General features: G+C 35.7%; 2 protein-coding genes across 3 annotated transcripts; both read right to left on the reverse strand.

Annotated features, from left to right (window-relative positions):
- Positions 1-6,744: 6,744 nt before the first annotated feature.
- sumo3b (small ubiquitin like modifier 3b) lies at positions 6,745-10,766 on the reverse strand. The gene is made up of 4 exons (XM_079254544.1): positions 10,646-10,766; positions 10,011-10,139; positions 9,804-9,875; positions 6,745-7,793 (listed from the first exon to the last, which is right to left on the reverse strand). Exons 1-4 carry the CDS (start codon positions 10,664-10,666, stop codon positions 7,734-7,736), a joined length of 282 nt encoding a protein of 93 aa, XP_079110670.1. The 5' UTR covers positions 10,667-10,766; the 3' UTR covers positions 6,745-7,733.
- Positions 10,767-11,567: 801 nt separating this feature from the next.
- pttg1ipb (PTTG1 interacting protein b) lies at positions 11,568-14,494 on the reverse strand. 2 transcript variants are annotated; one of them, XM_079254857.1, is made up of 8 exons: positions 14,357-14,494; positions 14,002-14,057; positions 13,807-13,915; positions 13,288-13,390; positions 12,750-12,815; positions 12,437-12,489; positions 12,156-12,210; positions 11,568-11,878 (listed from the first exon to the last, which is right to left on the reverse strand). In XM_079254857.1, exons 1-7 carry the CDS (start codon positions 14,451-14,453, stop codon positions 12,164-12,166), a joined length of 531 nt encoding a protein of 176 aa, XP_079110983.1. In that variant the 5' UTR covers positions 14,454-14,494; the 3' UTR covers positions 11,568-11,878; positions 12,156-12,163. The 2 variants fall into 2 exon arrangements, with proteins under 2 accessions (XP_079110983.1, XP_079110984.1); XM_079254858.1 differs by lacking the exon at positions 12,156-12,210.
- Between the last annotated feature and the right edge of the window lie 414 nt (positions 14,495-14,908).

The raw sequence follows: 14,908 nt of genomic DNA on the forward strand, positions 1-14,908 counted from the left end.
GTGGCCTTTCTACAAGGTGGTTTGTGGCAAAATGGGGCATCTCAAAGTACTATTTCTGACCAAAAGGGGAAATACGACTGACTTCTTTTACTGTAACGCTCATGTCTCCATGGGGACAGATTACAATGCAAATAGAAGCCATGAGTAAAAACAGCACAATCAGAGTATTGTGAGAGCCTCGCAGGGACTTCACTTGGCTGTTCTCTTCACTAACATCTGTAAAATCAAGTGCGCTTCAATAAGAATAAAAGGGGGCTTGTGAATGTTTAGCCCTCGCAGGGCTGGGACTGTAGCAACAAATGTGTGTTTCAATTCTAATTTCAGGACATGAGAATTCAGTCTCTGAGTTGGCGATTAAACACGTGCATAAACGCAGGGATTGAGTCTTTTATCTTTAGAGAAATAGGACCCTCTAGCGTTTGTAAAATACACTGCACCCTGAATTGCACCAAAAAATGAAATGGAAAAATACTTTATCCCAGAGGGAAATAACACTGTTGTAATAAGGTTTTTCTTTTCCTGAAAACAAAACAACAATAATTAAAGTAAGCTAAATGATTAGAATATTTCAGTACTTTTCTTCAGAGGGTGATGGCTGCTGGCAGGAATGATCTCCGGTGTCTTTCTGTCTTGTGCTGGACTTAAAGCCTCACACTGAACGCGCTGTTGTTTCTTCACTGTGTTGGGTAGATTATGTGAAAGATCACCCACTATTCTCAGCAGCTTCTCTCTTGGACAATCACCTTCAGCGGCTCCAGTTATGTCTATTTATTTATTTATTTTTTATCTCCGTCTCTGATCCAGTTGTGCCAACAGATGGCTGCAAAGGTGATTGCACTTCCCACAACAGACTCTTAAGAGATTTGCAACGTCTTGGTGCAGACATTGATCTAAGCATTCTTAAGTAGCAGTCCATATATATATATATGTGTATGTATGTATGTATATATATGTATGTATATGTTTGGATGAGTGCCACACTTTAAATGCCATTTTTTATTTTTTATTTTATTTTATTTTTTTAGACTATTGAGTGCTTCTTTGAAGTGGCATTGAAAAAACAAGGACCTGGACACAGTATTTATGTATTAAACCACTATAGCGCAGGGGTGATAATGAATGGGATACGAACTGAGATGCGTCGACAGAGCCTTCCAAAGGTACATTTAAATTACATTTGGATTATAGGTAGCAAATGGTTTACCGTGATGTATTGTTTATAGGCTAATGTCAGATGCTATATTATAGGTCAACTTTGAGGAATACACTTCAGTTATTAGTTTTCTAAACATCAACAACAACCACTGGAAGTTTCTGGTCAGTATTGTTACATAAATTGTAAAGATCATTGATCCAAGCATTTAAGGCAATTTTTTGTTAAGCTTAACATTTTTTCACAGTTTCTGCATGCACCAACCAGCCAGGTATTTGTTGTGGATCCTACTGGACAAAATGAAAAACTTGATTCATGCTGCAACCAGATTCAGGTAAAATTAAATATCTCTATGGTGTGGTGTAAATGAGTTTCATTAGTTTTTTAAGTAATACACCCATACATCATTTGTACTAACTGCTATGAGCTCTTGATTTTATTTAAGGCATAAATACATTTAAGACATGTCAATAACATGCAACACCAACACAATGGTCATTGTTTACAATGACAAGCTCAACATAAAAACATATGATTTATTAGGCAACATTATGTAAAAGGAAAGATTTCAAGTCAGAAAATAAACAACATGTATACAATTGTAGTTAAGGTTTAGATTTTATTTTGTATATATTTTCACATAGCAATTCTAATTGATACAGATGGTTGTACAAGCACACTATGTGACAGCTTACCATCACTTGTGTGTGAATAGGTGAAAGAATGCAAAATTGTTAACTATTTGGATAAAAGTGCTATACAAGTGTGTTCCATGTACTTTTTACCATTACGCTCATACAAACAAAAACCAATTTGTGAAAAACATATCTTGTTTATGAGGGAATACTTCAAGATGCGAAGAACCTGCCACAGCAAAAGTGACTGGGTGGATAAAAAGTGGATAGGTGGGGTCATTAACCATACCATACAACAGGACACATTCAGCTGTGGTGTATTGGTGATGCAGGTGAGTTCATACAGTAAGATGTTTATTGCATGTATAAAAATAGTCAGAAAACACATGCTCTTTCACTTCAGTCCATAATACATTTTTAATGAAAATCACAATATGTTTTGTATGTCTGAGCAGATGGCCATGAAGGTCGTGGAACACCACCCCCATATCCCCAAAGACATTAACATTGACACATCAAAACAATCAATGTCAGCCAAGCGGCAGGAGATGGCAGCTGATATTCTGGAAAGCTCAGGTGTGTAGATAAAAGAAAAAGTAAAATAGGATATTAAAATCAATGTAATTACACTGCAACCTTTGCAGTGAAAGATAATATACAGGCTTTTTGTTGCAGTTTTTGATGAAGACAGAGATTGTTCAATGTGTGCAACAGACAAGCCCCCTGGAGGTGGCTCAAAGACAATGTGGGTTAGTTATTTTGTTTTATACAACAAGGTGATTATCACCACATCTCTTTCTAAAATAGTTGTGTATATATAATGCAATGCGCATTGATCTAAATAACGCTAGACATGAACAGTATTTTGTATTTTTTGTAATATGTCGACAGTTGGCACATTAGTAAAACTGTCTGCAAGGTTTAATCTGACCTTGATCTTCAATGAACAATGCAAATCCTGCATTATCAGAGAATAGCTAAGATTTTGGATGATATTAGATTATCAGGACTGGGCCAAGTTAGTGTATGAGTAAGACTTTGTTATTCTTATTGTTTGTCAATTACCTTATAGATCCAGTGTGACTCATGCAAAAGATGGTTCCACCAACTGTGCCTTGGGATGACCACAACACTCCTCAAAAAGTTAAAGAAAGGCATTTGGAGGTGTTGTCTCTGTTGCTGATGACGTGTAAGTCTCAAAAATATATTTTATTTTAAAAGAAAAATTTGAGATTGTATTTTACTTTTCACAACTGACACATATACTTGAAATGGTCCATATGAAAATCTGAAATGTTGATCAATCCTTTTTCCTCAGAAAACCAAAGGAGTTGCAAAGCATGTGATGTTCTTGTTCCTCTTTTTGTTGTTCCATATGCTGTTTGCTGTTTTGTTTTTTTTGTTTTTTTATAATTTGTTGTTTTTTCATACGGTTGTATTTTGGTTTGTATGTTCGGAAATGCATGTACATGCTCATCAATAAAAAACTTAAACAATTTTTTTAAATAAAAAGCTATTCTCTTGTTCAATATAAAAATTCATATGAAATGACATAAGATGATAATGGAAAAAGTAATGGCTGTGCAACATGTGGAAGAACTGGATGAGAAATTAGGCAGTGTTTTGAGGTGTTTAGGTCACATGACTAAAAAGCTATTGAACTTTGAAATCTTAAAAAATTCATATAAAATACCACAGGATGAAAACAAGGAAAATAAAGGCTGTGCAACATGTGGCAGGACTAGCTGAACCATTAGGCAGTGTTTGAAGTGTGTAGGTCACATGACTAAAAGTCTATTGAACTTTGAAATCTTCAAAAAATTAACATAAAATAACCCGAGATGAAAATGGAGAAAATAAAGGCTGTGCAACATGTGGCAGGACTACCTGAACCATTAGGCAGTGTTTGAAGTGTGTAGGTCACATGACTAAAAAGCTATTGAACTTTGAAATCTTAAAAAATTCATATAAAATAACCCGAGATGAAAATGGAGAAAATAAAGGCTGTGCAACATGTAGCAGGACTACCTGAACCATTAGGCAGTGTTTGAAGTGTGTAGGTCACATGACTAAAAAGCTATTGAACTTTGAAATCTTAAAAAATTCATATAAAATAACCCGAGATGAAAATGGAGAAAATAAAGGCTGTGCAACATGTAGCAGGAATAGCTGCTCCATTAGACATTGCTTGAAGTGTGTAGGTCACATGACTAAAAAGCTATTGAACTTTGAAATCTTAAAAAATTCATATAAAATACCACAGGATGAAAACAAGGAAAATAAAGGCTGTGCAACATGTGGCAGGACTAGCTGAACCATTAGGCAGTGTTTGAAGTGTGTAGGTCACATGACTAAAAAGCTATTGAACTTTGAAATCTTAAAAAATTCATATAAAATAACCCGAGATGAAAATGGAGAAAATAAAGGCTGTGCAACATGTGGCAGGACTAGCTGAACCATTAGGCAGTGTTTGAAGTGTGTAGGTCACATGACTAAAAAGCTATTGAACTTTGAAATCTTAAAAAATTCATATAAAATACCACAGGATGAAAACAAGGAAAATAAAGGCTGTGCAAAATGTGGCAGGACTAGCTGAACCATTAGGCAGTGTTTGAAGTGTGTAGGTCACATGACTAAAAAGCTATTGAACTTTGAAATCTTAAAAAATTTATATAAAATAACCCAAGATGAAAATGGAAAAAATAAAAGCTGTGCAACATGTGGCAGGAATAGCTGCTCCATTAGACATTGCTTGAAGTGTGTAGGTCACATGACTAAAAAGCTATTGAACTTTGAAATCTTAAAAAATTCATATAAAATACCACAGGATGAAAACAAGGAAAATAAAGGCTGTGCAACATGTGGCAGGACTAGCTGAACCATTAGGCTGTGTTTGAAGTGTGTAGGTCACATGACTAAAAAGCTATTGAACTTTGAAATCTTAAAAAATTTATATAAAATAACCCAAGATGAAAATGGAAAAAATAAAAGCTGTGCAACATGTAGCAGGAATAGCTGCTCCATTAGACATTGCTTGAAGTGTGTAGGTCACATGACTAAAAAGCTATTGAACTTTGAAATCTTAAAAAATTTATATAAAATAACCCAAGATGAAAATGGAAAAAATAAAAGCTGTGCAACATGTAGCAGGAATAGCTGCTCCATTAGACATTGCTTGAAGTGTGTAGGTCACATGACTAAAAAGCTATTGAACTTTGAAATCTTAAAAAATTCATATAAAATCCCACAAGATGAAAATGAGGAAAATAAAAGGCTGTGCAATGTGTGGCAGGACTGGACTAGTAATTAGGCAGTGATTTTAGGTGTGTAAGTCACGTGAGTAAAAACCTATTGATGTTTGAATTGATTAAAAATTAATATAAAATAGGACTAGATGAAAATGGAGAAAATAAAGGCAGTGTAGCACTCACAGATAAATCGTAAACTGTTTAAAATTGTTTTGACATTCATAGCCCCAGTGGTTGCGGAGATAGTTATGTTTAAATTCTGCCATGGTTAATTTGTTGACGGTCCCTAACTATCCGCCGGTGGTGAAGACCGCTGCGGTGAAATTTGCTGTCACAACCCCACGACAAAGCAGCTTAGGGTCGGCAATTCATTACGAGGAGACTGGGTGTTCATATATAGATGGAAGGTATGAAGTTAAGAAGACCGTTGCATCGTGCATCTTAACCCCACGACGAGGTGGCTTCGGGTCGGGAGACTGGGTGTCCGAATATCTGTTGAATATCAAACATCAAACTAACTTTACCTCCACCTCTTCCCCCAGGACTGCTTTGTTTTCCCATGTTCCTCTTGCACAAAAGTAGGATTCAGACACCCAGGCCAGGATAAATAATTTAGCCGGGCTAATCCAAGCCAAGCTTAATTGGCTGCGCAAAGACCAAAGCCAGGATGAGTAGACGCGGATTCATCGAGCCAGGTGAAACTTATCCTGGATAAGTGCGCGGCCGCATCTTCCATGGCAACGAGAATAGCCGTACTTTTCTCAGTGGGAGCAAGAATTCCTATTAGAAGCGTATTAACTTGTCAAGGAGCTCATTTTAAAAGAGGGACAAATACCACAGTTATAAAACAAAAGGAGAAAGCGTAAAGTATTAAAATAGCCTGAAATGCGTTAAGTAGGGCACAAATAGACACTCGGCACTCCGCTATTAAAGCATTATCTGAGGTTGTTCACATCCATCCCTGGACAGAGGACTGCGAAATTAGAGGATTTAATAGAATTGCTGATACGAGAAATCACACATTTACAGTGTAAAACTGTGAAGTCATTGTGAGAAATTATGTTACAGGTTTCTCCAATGTCATTAGTACATTGGACTGCACCAGGGTGTTTAATGGTTTTAAGAAAACTTATGGAGATACTTGACATCAATGATGGTCGTACCTCTGATCCATCTTTCTCAACTTTTTAGAGACCCCCTTGTAATCTTATTTCCTCTTTAAATGTCAAATTAGGTCAATCATCCTTCCTAGTAGGTCTTTATGGTTTTAACCACTTCCTTATGGCTTTTCCACAAGCAGCAGTTCGTATCTGAGATAAATATAATTAAGTAAATATAATTAATATAAATAAGTAAAATTTATTGTTGGGAGAACTTCTTAGAATAAAGATAGATACATAAATGTCCATCTGGTGCTGAACGCAGACAAAGCTCCAGAAGCCTTCAAGAAAGACCTGAGCCATCTGAATACTTTCTAGAATCTCACATAATTAAATAAATTCCATTAATAACAAATGAGTAATCACAATGTTTATTTGCACATCTGTTAGACAAGATTTTTTTTTTTTTTTTTTGAGCACTGGTTGTCCTTTTAGCAGTTTCACAACCGAATGTTTACACAAGAACTGAGCATTTGAATACATCCACTCTGCTTTGTGTGAATATTCACTTCGCAGCACTCAGACAAAAATGGAAACAAACACATAACTCAAGAGGTATCAAACTATATTTATTGTATACAGAATAGAGACAAGATAATGTACAAATGAAAAAAGGGGAGAAAAAAAAAACCCAACGACACTGAAATTCTAAAAGATTACATTTTTACAATGCTGGGACATTTTTATTAAACAAAATATCTACCAAGACACAAGCAACTAATAAAAATACGTACATAATGTTTTGATAGACTTTTTACAAACTTATTCAAAATTGGCAAGACAGGAAGCACGGGGTATGTATACAGTGACTGAAATATTTTACTTCATAATGACAATGAATCAGTAAAATGATGCTTTCTTTTCTGAGATCAAGGTAAGATATGAAGTAAGTTTACACATGAAGGAAGGTCTTCTCCTTTGTGTGACAGTATGAACCGCAAATATACACAAACTTAAATCTACACTTCTATAAAAAGAACCCTTTTTGGTCCAGAAACCAGTCACTGTTTACTGTTCTGTAAAAGCTGCTTTCTGGGCAACAGCATTAATTATTTAATCTTTCCATGCACATTTTCTTCGCTTGTGGTAAATGCTCGTTTATATGAAATGGACTTCGATCTTATTTTAAAGGTTCCTAAAAAAACTCCTCCTCCTCCCCCCCAAAAAATAAAATTACGTTTTTTATTGAGGAATATTGAGCAGGGACATCGCATTGCTCAACCCCTTCCCATCTTCTAATTTTAAATGATTACAGAACATGTGATATGCGATGTGCCCCTGCCTTGGACAATTTAAAATTATCCACTTCTGTGAATAAAACTTTTTTTTTGTTTTAAAAGGACTACCCTGCATCTCAAAACCAAGATTTGGCCCTTAAGTGAGGAAAGCTGTTGTTGTCATGAACAGCTTGACATCGAATCTAGTTTAAAATAAAAAATAAAAAAATTTAAAAAAGAAAAACGTGGAGGAGGGAGAGGGAGAGAAAAAAAAAAAAAAAAAAAAAGGAGGGGCACTCTACCAAAAGTCTCCATGACACTTAGAGCCCTCCTGTTTGTTGCTGAAAAACATCAATAGTGTCCTCATCCTCCATCTCCAGCTGAAAAGAAAAGAAAAAAAAGTGCAGTAAAATGTCTTGTACATAGTTTACAATAAAGATCTACATAGGTCAGGGGTGGGGAAACTGGTCCTCAAGGGCCAGAATCCTGCAGGTTTTCCATACTTACCTGGTCCTGCAAACCCGATTCAAATCAAATGGATCAAAAAGCTTATCAATATCTGCATAGGGCATCATTCATTTAAATCTGGTGTGTTGGAACAGGGAGACATGAAAAACTTTCAGGATGAGGGCCAAGGTTCCCCAGCCATTGTATTGATCCTTACTAAAGTGTTGGTAGCAACACTTTTCCCTCCATCTGGCTAAACCAAAGAAAACCAAGACGTTTCTGGATGAACCATTTTCTCATTTCTTAAAGAAATGTAGTCAAAACTTATTGATGTGTAAAAACCATTTTACTAGTGTAAAAAATATCTTCAATCTGATCATTTAAATGAAAATGTAAAGAAAAGAAAAAAAGAAAAAAAAAATCAATCGCTGATGTCATTTTGACAGGCTAAATAGACACCACTGCTTCATATATGTGTGGAAAATTGTTTAAAATGTATGTCTTATCTGAACAGTTGTAGATGAGGATCTACTTATCCTAAACTTACTAACAGCATTTCTTTATATCAGTACTTCTCAGTCAAGGTCCCGAGGCATTCATACTGCAGCACACTCGATTCAGAATAATGAACTCTTTTAAAGTCCTTTTCAAGCCTGTTAATGAGCCAGTTTCGCTCAGGTGTGCTAAAATACAGTTACCTCTAAAACATGCAGGACATGCCAAGGATCAAAACTGAGAAACAATGCTTTATATACATCATTTCAGCATACAGTAAATGATTCTGACTATGCTAGACAGGACAGAAGTTGTAGGAAGTGCATGTTTAATTTCATTCTTGGAATCTTAATGTCAAATTGAGTGAAACTTGACAAAGAACAAGACATTTGTATATGGATGACCATTATGCATAATTGGATACATCAGTAAGGGGTACCCACATCTGGTTCTTGAGATCTATTATCCAGCAACTTTTAGACGCTACACTCCTCCAACATACCAAAATCAAATGGCTGAATTCCCTTATCTATATGTCATCAAGTTTCAGAGGCCTGATAACAAGCTATTCATTTGATTCAGGTGTGTTAAAGAGTTGCATTTTAAAGTTGCAGGACAGTAGATCGAGAGGACCAGACTTGGACACCCCCAAAATTAGGTGGCTATCAAAGATATTTTTAGTTAAAACTGTAAACATATCAGTCTCACACTCACAACAAGTTCATATAATCTTTTCACAATTCAGATATTAAGTTTCACATTGTTGGAACCATCCACTACACCTGTGTTTCTCATTCCAGACCCTAAGGACCCACTGCAGGTTTTGGATATGTTCCAACACACCAGATTCAGACTAATGAACCTCCTCATCATATTATAAGACTGTTATTGAGCAATTCATTTATTCAGGTGTGTTACAGATGAGTTACCTCTAAGAACATGCAGGACAGTTGGTCCCGACAACTATGATTGAAAAAACAGTGCTCTACACAAAGACTGCATGACTTCCCTGAGAACCAAGATTCAGAACCACAAGACCAAAGACAAAGAGCCTGAGATATTACAGCCCCCCCCCAAAAAAACAGGATTTCTAAACCACCACAGATTTGTTCTTTTTAAAATGTAAATAATCACTTTTTGTAGCATTTCTTTTTCTCATTGTTTTATCTTAAGCATTTTAATTATTTAAGGCTCTATTGTATTATTAGTTTTAGTGGACAATCATGTTTGTATAAGCCATGCATTAGGGACAATGACAAAGAACTTAACCTTGACAGATATGGCACTTAAATGTAGCCATAATACATCATTACACTTATTTAATCCAAGTTTGTTCAAGTGAAATTAAACATGACTGTCATGTCATAATTCATACTATGCAGCTCTACAAAATATTCCCATATAAGTAAACTACACTTCAGAAAGGGATGATGCATTGTTTAACCAACCTGTGCAGGTGTGTCCGTTTCATTGATTGGCTGTCCATCAAACCTAAACCTTATCTGACGAATCGACAAACCCTATACAAAACAAAAAAGTAGTGAGTGCTTAATATCACCATTAACTTTTTCATACAATAAAAAATGTTACTGACATATACATTATCACCGCTAGAAGTCAAGGCTTTGATTTTCAGTGTGTCAACATGAACTTGCCTGTCTTTCGCAGTATGCCTTCATTAGTTTGCTGAGCGGAGTGTGCCTTTTGATTTTGAACTGAACCACAGATCCATCCTGACCGGCTACCTTCAGGTTAATGTGGTCGTTCTCAGTCTTCACTCCTTCCTGCAACAAAGCCATCAGTGGCAGAAGTAACATACTGACCATCAGAAAAACATTAATCAGTCAAAAACAGCTGCTGACTTAGTTAGCTAACGATGTGCACGGCGTGGCTTCATTATGTTCCTGCAGCGGTTAGCACAGCAAGCTAATCCATTTCCAAACTGGCGCAGAGAGCCACAATGGCGCAAAGGACCGAGAAAAACACAAATCATTCATTACAATAAGTCTCCAAAATGAACGTTTCCGAATAAAGTTAGCCCAACTGGTAGCCTATAATTCACCACAAATGGGTATAAATTATGTAGGAAGACTAAATGTACCGAGCCCTGCGCCTAAAGCCAAAATATCCGCAAACCTTTGTTTTCCTCTTCTACCCGCTCAAACGGGTCGACTACAGCCTGGAAGCAGGGCTAGCTTAGCACTAAATGCTAATGTTAACATCCAGCTGACAGAAGAAGCGTTTGTTGACATCCATGAACAAGAAGCTGTTATTGAACACCAGTACTGACCTTTGGCTTTTCATCAGACATTATGGCACTTTCTCAGATATCAATCAGTAACGTGGAGTCAGGCTCTTGGTGGTAAAGCGGGTTAACTGCTCCTCCGATTCTTTCGTTTGGAGCAGGAACGCGCACCGCCCTGAAATTTAAAATGTAATTGGACCAAAAGGGTCACGTGTTGCTTAATTTCTCGGGGACGCGGATACGTAAGCGCGTATAAGCGTTTGCGCACTCCCGTCAAATAGGTGAAAACTGGAGCAAAAAAGGCACCTTTGTGTAAACCAAATCATTAGTAGAACTCTCTCTCTCTCCCTCTCTCTCTCTCTCACACACACACACACACACATACACGTTTTATTTGACAGATTTATGAACATTTGTTTCTAATGAATTAGTTTTGTGATGTAATAAATTTATTTTATTCTGATTGCCTGGTGAGATTAAAAAAAAATACAGGAATAGCAGTTAATTTTAAAATTATGGTTATGTAGTTGCTTTTGGTTTTACAAAATAAAATACAGTGTATTAAATCCTAATTTTAAAAAAATTACGATGTCCATTTATTGATCAAATTTGAGATCACAACTTCTTTTCAATGGTTGGAGGGGAGAAAGAAAAAAAAGAAGAATAACTTACAATTCAAGTGTCATTCAGCTGTTCATTCCTTTCATTTATTTCTTTCACCCAATCAAGTTTGTTAATTTACCAAAACTAAAAAAATTAAAATTACTTCAGTTACATTTTAAAATAAAACAAAAGTTGGAAAAAAAAACTTATGTGAAAAAGTAAAACAGTAATGCCAACACAGACTAAAACTGAGATTGCTTATTACAAAAGAAGCCCTGCAAATAAAATCAGCTCTGAACTTTGTTACATTCTACAATGCTGCATTTTGTGCAAAATACAACATGAATGTGTCTTCATTGTTGGTGATGACATGCTTGACATGCTTTTAAATGTTTTCAGAAAACCATGTTAGCTTAACAATAATTCAAATCCAGTCAAGTTATTAGCAGTATCACTCTTTCATCACATATAGAGCATCATGTCCTTATGAAATTTAAACATTGGGTAAATAAAGTTTTTTTTTCAAATATCGCCAAACTCAAATCAGTCCATCACAGTTGATCATGAGATACTTGTGTGCTGTTACTGGCACCAATAAGATCATCTTAAAGAGTCATCTGTAAGATTCTTCTTAATGATCATCCATACAAGAGTATGGATTCTCCTTTGCCAGACCTGAAAAGAGCAATTGAGAATTTTTTATCAAGATTGACAATGAGGAATTATTGAAATGAGTGTGCTTTGACTGTTAAATACCAGGATATGTGGGTTAAAAGCAAGAAAATGTTATAATCCAATTTTATTTATTGTGGTTTTAGCATTTGTTCAGTAGATGGCACCACTTCATCAGTTTTAGGATTTCAATCTTCTTATTCTTCTCTTTTGCTCTATGAATTTTTTTACATTGTTAGTTGTTCTGTTGTTTTACATGTTCAGATTTCATTCTCTTTACCTCATCTATCATGTCTTTGTCCTACTTTGATTTTCATTTTGTTTCTGTTTGACCACTGCATGAGTAAAAAAAAAAAGAAAAAAAGCACGATAAAATGACCCACTGATAATTTCATACACACACACACACACACACATATGTGTGTGTGTATATATATATATATATATATATATATATATATATATATATATATATAGATATATAGATATATATATATATAGACACATATACATATTTATTAACTTGCTCATTCACAAACGTCTACAAGACACAGATCTTACCATATTTCTGACGGATTTCATCATGCCTTAGCTGCATCTCTTTTCCTATTTTCCTAAGGAAAAGAAACAAAGACAAATATATGACAAACAACACTCGCAACACTCACGCCTACTAAGTTTGAATTATTGCTATAGAATCAGCACAAAGGGCTGCTTTGATATGATTTTGTATCCATGAAATCACAATTTTACATTTGAACAGAAAAAAAGGATTTGTTCTCTGTTTATTAGAATAATGTCTAACGAAGGTTGTTATGATTACAGGAACCCACTGAAAGAAGAAATGGTTAGATTTTGCCACTCAGTCATTCACCTTGCTTTCTGACGAGCTTTCCTCGCTCTTGTTTGTCGCTCCACTTGTGCATCTTCTCTCTTGTTCCTATGATATAACACTATGTATTTATATCCACATCAATCCCTTTTACACATAAATATCACATTGATATATATAGAAACAAACTGGACAATGCTCACATAGTAATCCATTTAAACCATATGTGGCATATACATAGAAGAATATATATATATATATATATATATATATATATATACATATGTATAAGCTACATCCAAACTTAAGGAATATGGCAGCTTAAAAGCACTTTGCTTACTAAAAATGTGACAAAAAATAAATAAATAAATAAAAACCATAAGAAGCAGACACATAGGAAAAAGGAAGAAAAAGTTCTTGTCAAACTGCAACTCTGGCAGGCCTTTGGGGATAGCGGTATCAGGCTAGCTCTACATAATAACAACCCATTGTGTCCTCCTGCCTCCCCCTCCATCTCCCCCTCTTGTCTCCGTGTTAAACCAGATTTCACTGTCAGTACTTCATGTGACTCAAAGCTTACCCAATTCTTTCACACTTGCAGCAGCAGATGCAACAAACAAGAACAGCAATGATGATGATACCAGCCAGAACTGACATGGTGATGATCAATACCTGGAAGTTGACTGTATATCAAATAGAGAAATGATTAAAATTCTCTAAATTATGACCAGCTTTCAGAAAAGAATTAATGAATAAGTGAATAAATTAAGAAATAAATAAACAAAGTGAGGTTTGAATGTTGGTGGACTGCTGATCTTATTTGTACATGAACAGTATGCAACACGATGAATGACTGAATTAATATTTAGTCTGCAAATCAATATATTCTTTTCTTGAAAATCTGACATTGGAGTACACATATTTTCCATTTATCCACACCCAATTGTCTGTTTTGTTTTTATTTTGTTGTTTTACAGATATCCCTGCATTATACTTTGGTCAAAGCATGTCTATACACCAACCCTTTAATATCTGAAAACACATACTGTAGAAGGTATACCTTGGTTTGTTATCAGTGATCATACTTTGGCAGTCTTACCCCAACAAACACCCCAGCGTGCATCATTCAGGGGACAAACACTGCGGGGGGGAAGGATGTTCTTCACTGGATAGTCAATGCATTGTTTAGTTGGGATGCACCACAAGCACTGAAAAGAACAGAGAACCAAAGGGTCAACTTTGATACTTATGATTCAGTAGGTAGAAACATCTGGATGAATTATGGTACACTTACAGAGACATTCTGCAGGCAGTCAGCACAGCTGGTGTTGGATTTCAGCTCACACAGAACTAAAACACATGTACAAATGCACATGAAAGTGAAATGAAATCTTTAAAAAAAAAGTTTTAATTTTATGGCAAACAATAAGGCATAGTCTACTTTAAGTAGTCTCTAAGTTTAAAGACAATATTGGAGGGGGGCGGTGAAAGTTGATTTACTGTGGAACATGAGGAATTTAAGACACAAATAAGCGAAGCGCAAATCGAGATTGATTGTCTAGGCTTCTTTGGTTGCTGCTGATGTCATGTGACAGCCTCCTGACCAGACTGTGGTCAAGAAACAAAGCAGAACAGCAAAGAAAACTTACCCAGTGATGGAGACGGACTCTGAGTCTGCGCTTGGGTTGTAATTATAAAAGAAAAGTAAAAAAATATAGCAAAAACAGTTGTGAAAAACCTTGACATGATGTTACCAACGATAACCCTCGACTGCGCTAAGAAAAGATTTGCGAGGACTCTAGTGAAGGCTGGACCTCTGCTTTACGGGGGTGACGTCATTAACTCCTGACTCTGGTGTCAGGAAAGTAGTGCGGTGTGATACATCTTACTGATAATGAAGCTTTGTGGTTAAAGAAAAATGCCTACACTCACGCAATAACAGCCTCGGATATTTTGTTCTTAGCACTAAAATCAGACATAAAATTATGACTTAGTAAACAAAAACACATTTGGATAAAAAATGAGGATTGAAACAGGGCAAAATAAAAGTTAAGTTATTTCAAGCATTATCATTGAAGTAAGTTTTAAGATCATCATAAAAACAAAAAGATTGTCAGAATTTCAGGCCAAGGTTGAATCCACAGGACTTACAATGTCTTGGTACAACTAATGTTACCACCCACTCGGCTCTGCTGAACTGC

Source organism: Telmatherina bonti (assembly GCF_933228915.1).
Source record: "Telmatherina bonti genome assembly, chromosome: 15".
NCBI classification, from domain to species: domain Eukaryota; kingdom Metazoa; phylum Chordata; class Actinopteri; order Atheriniformes; family Telmatherinidae; genus Telmatherina; species Telmatherina bonti.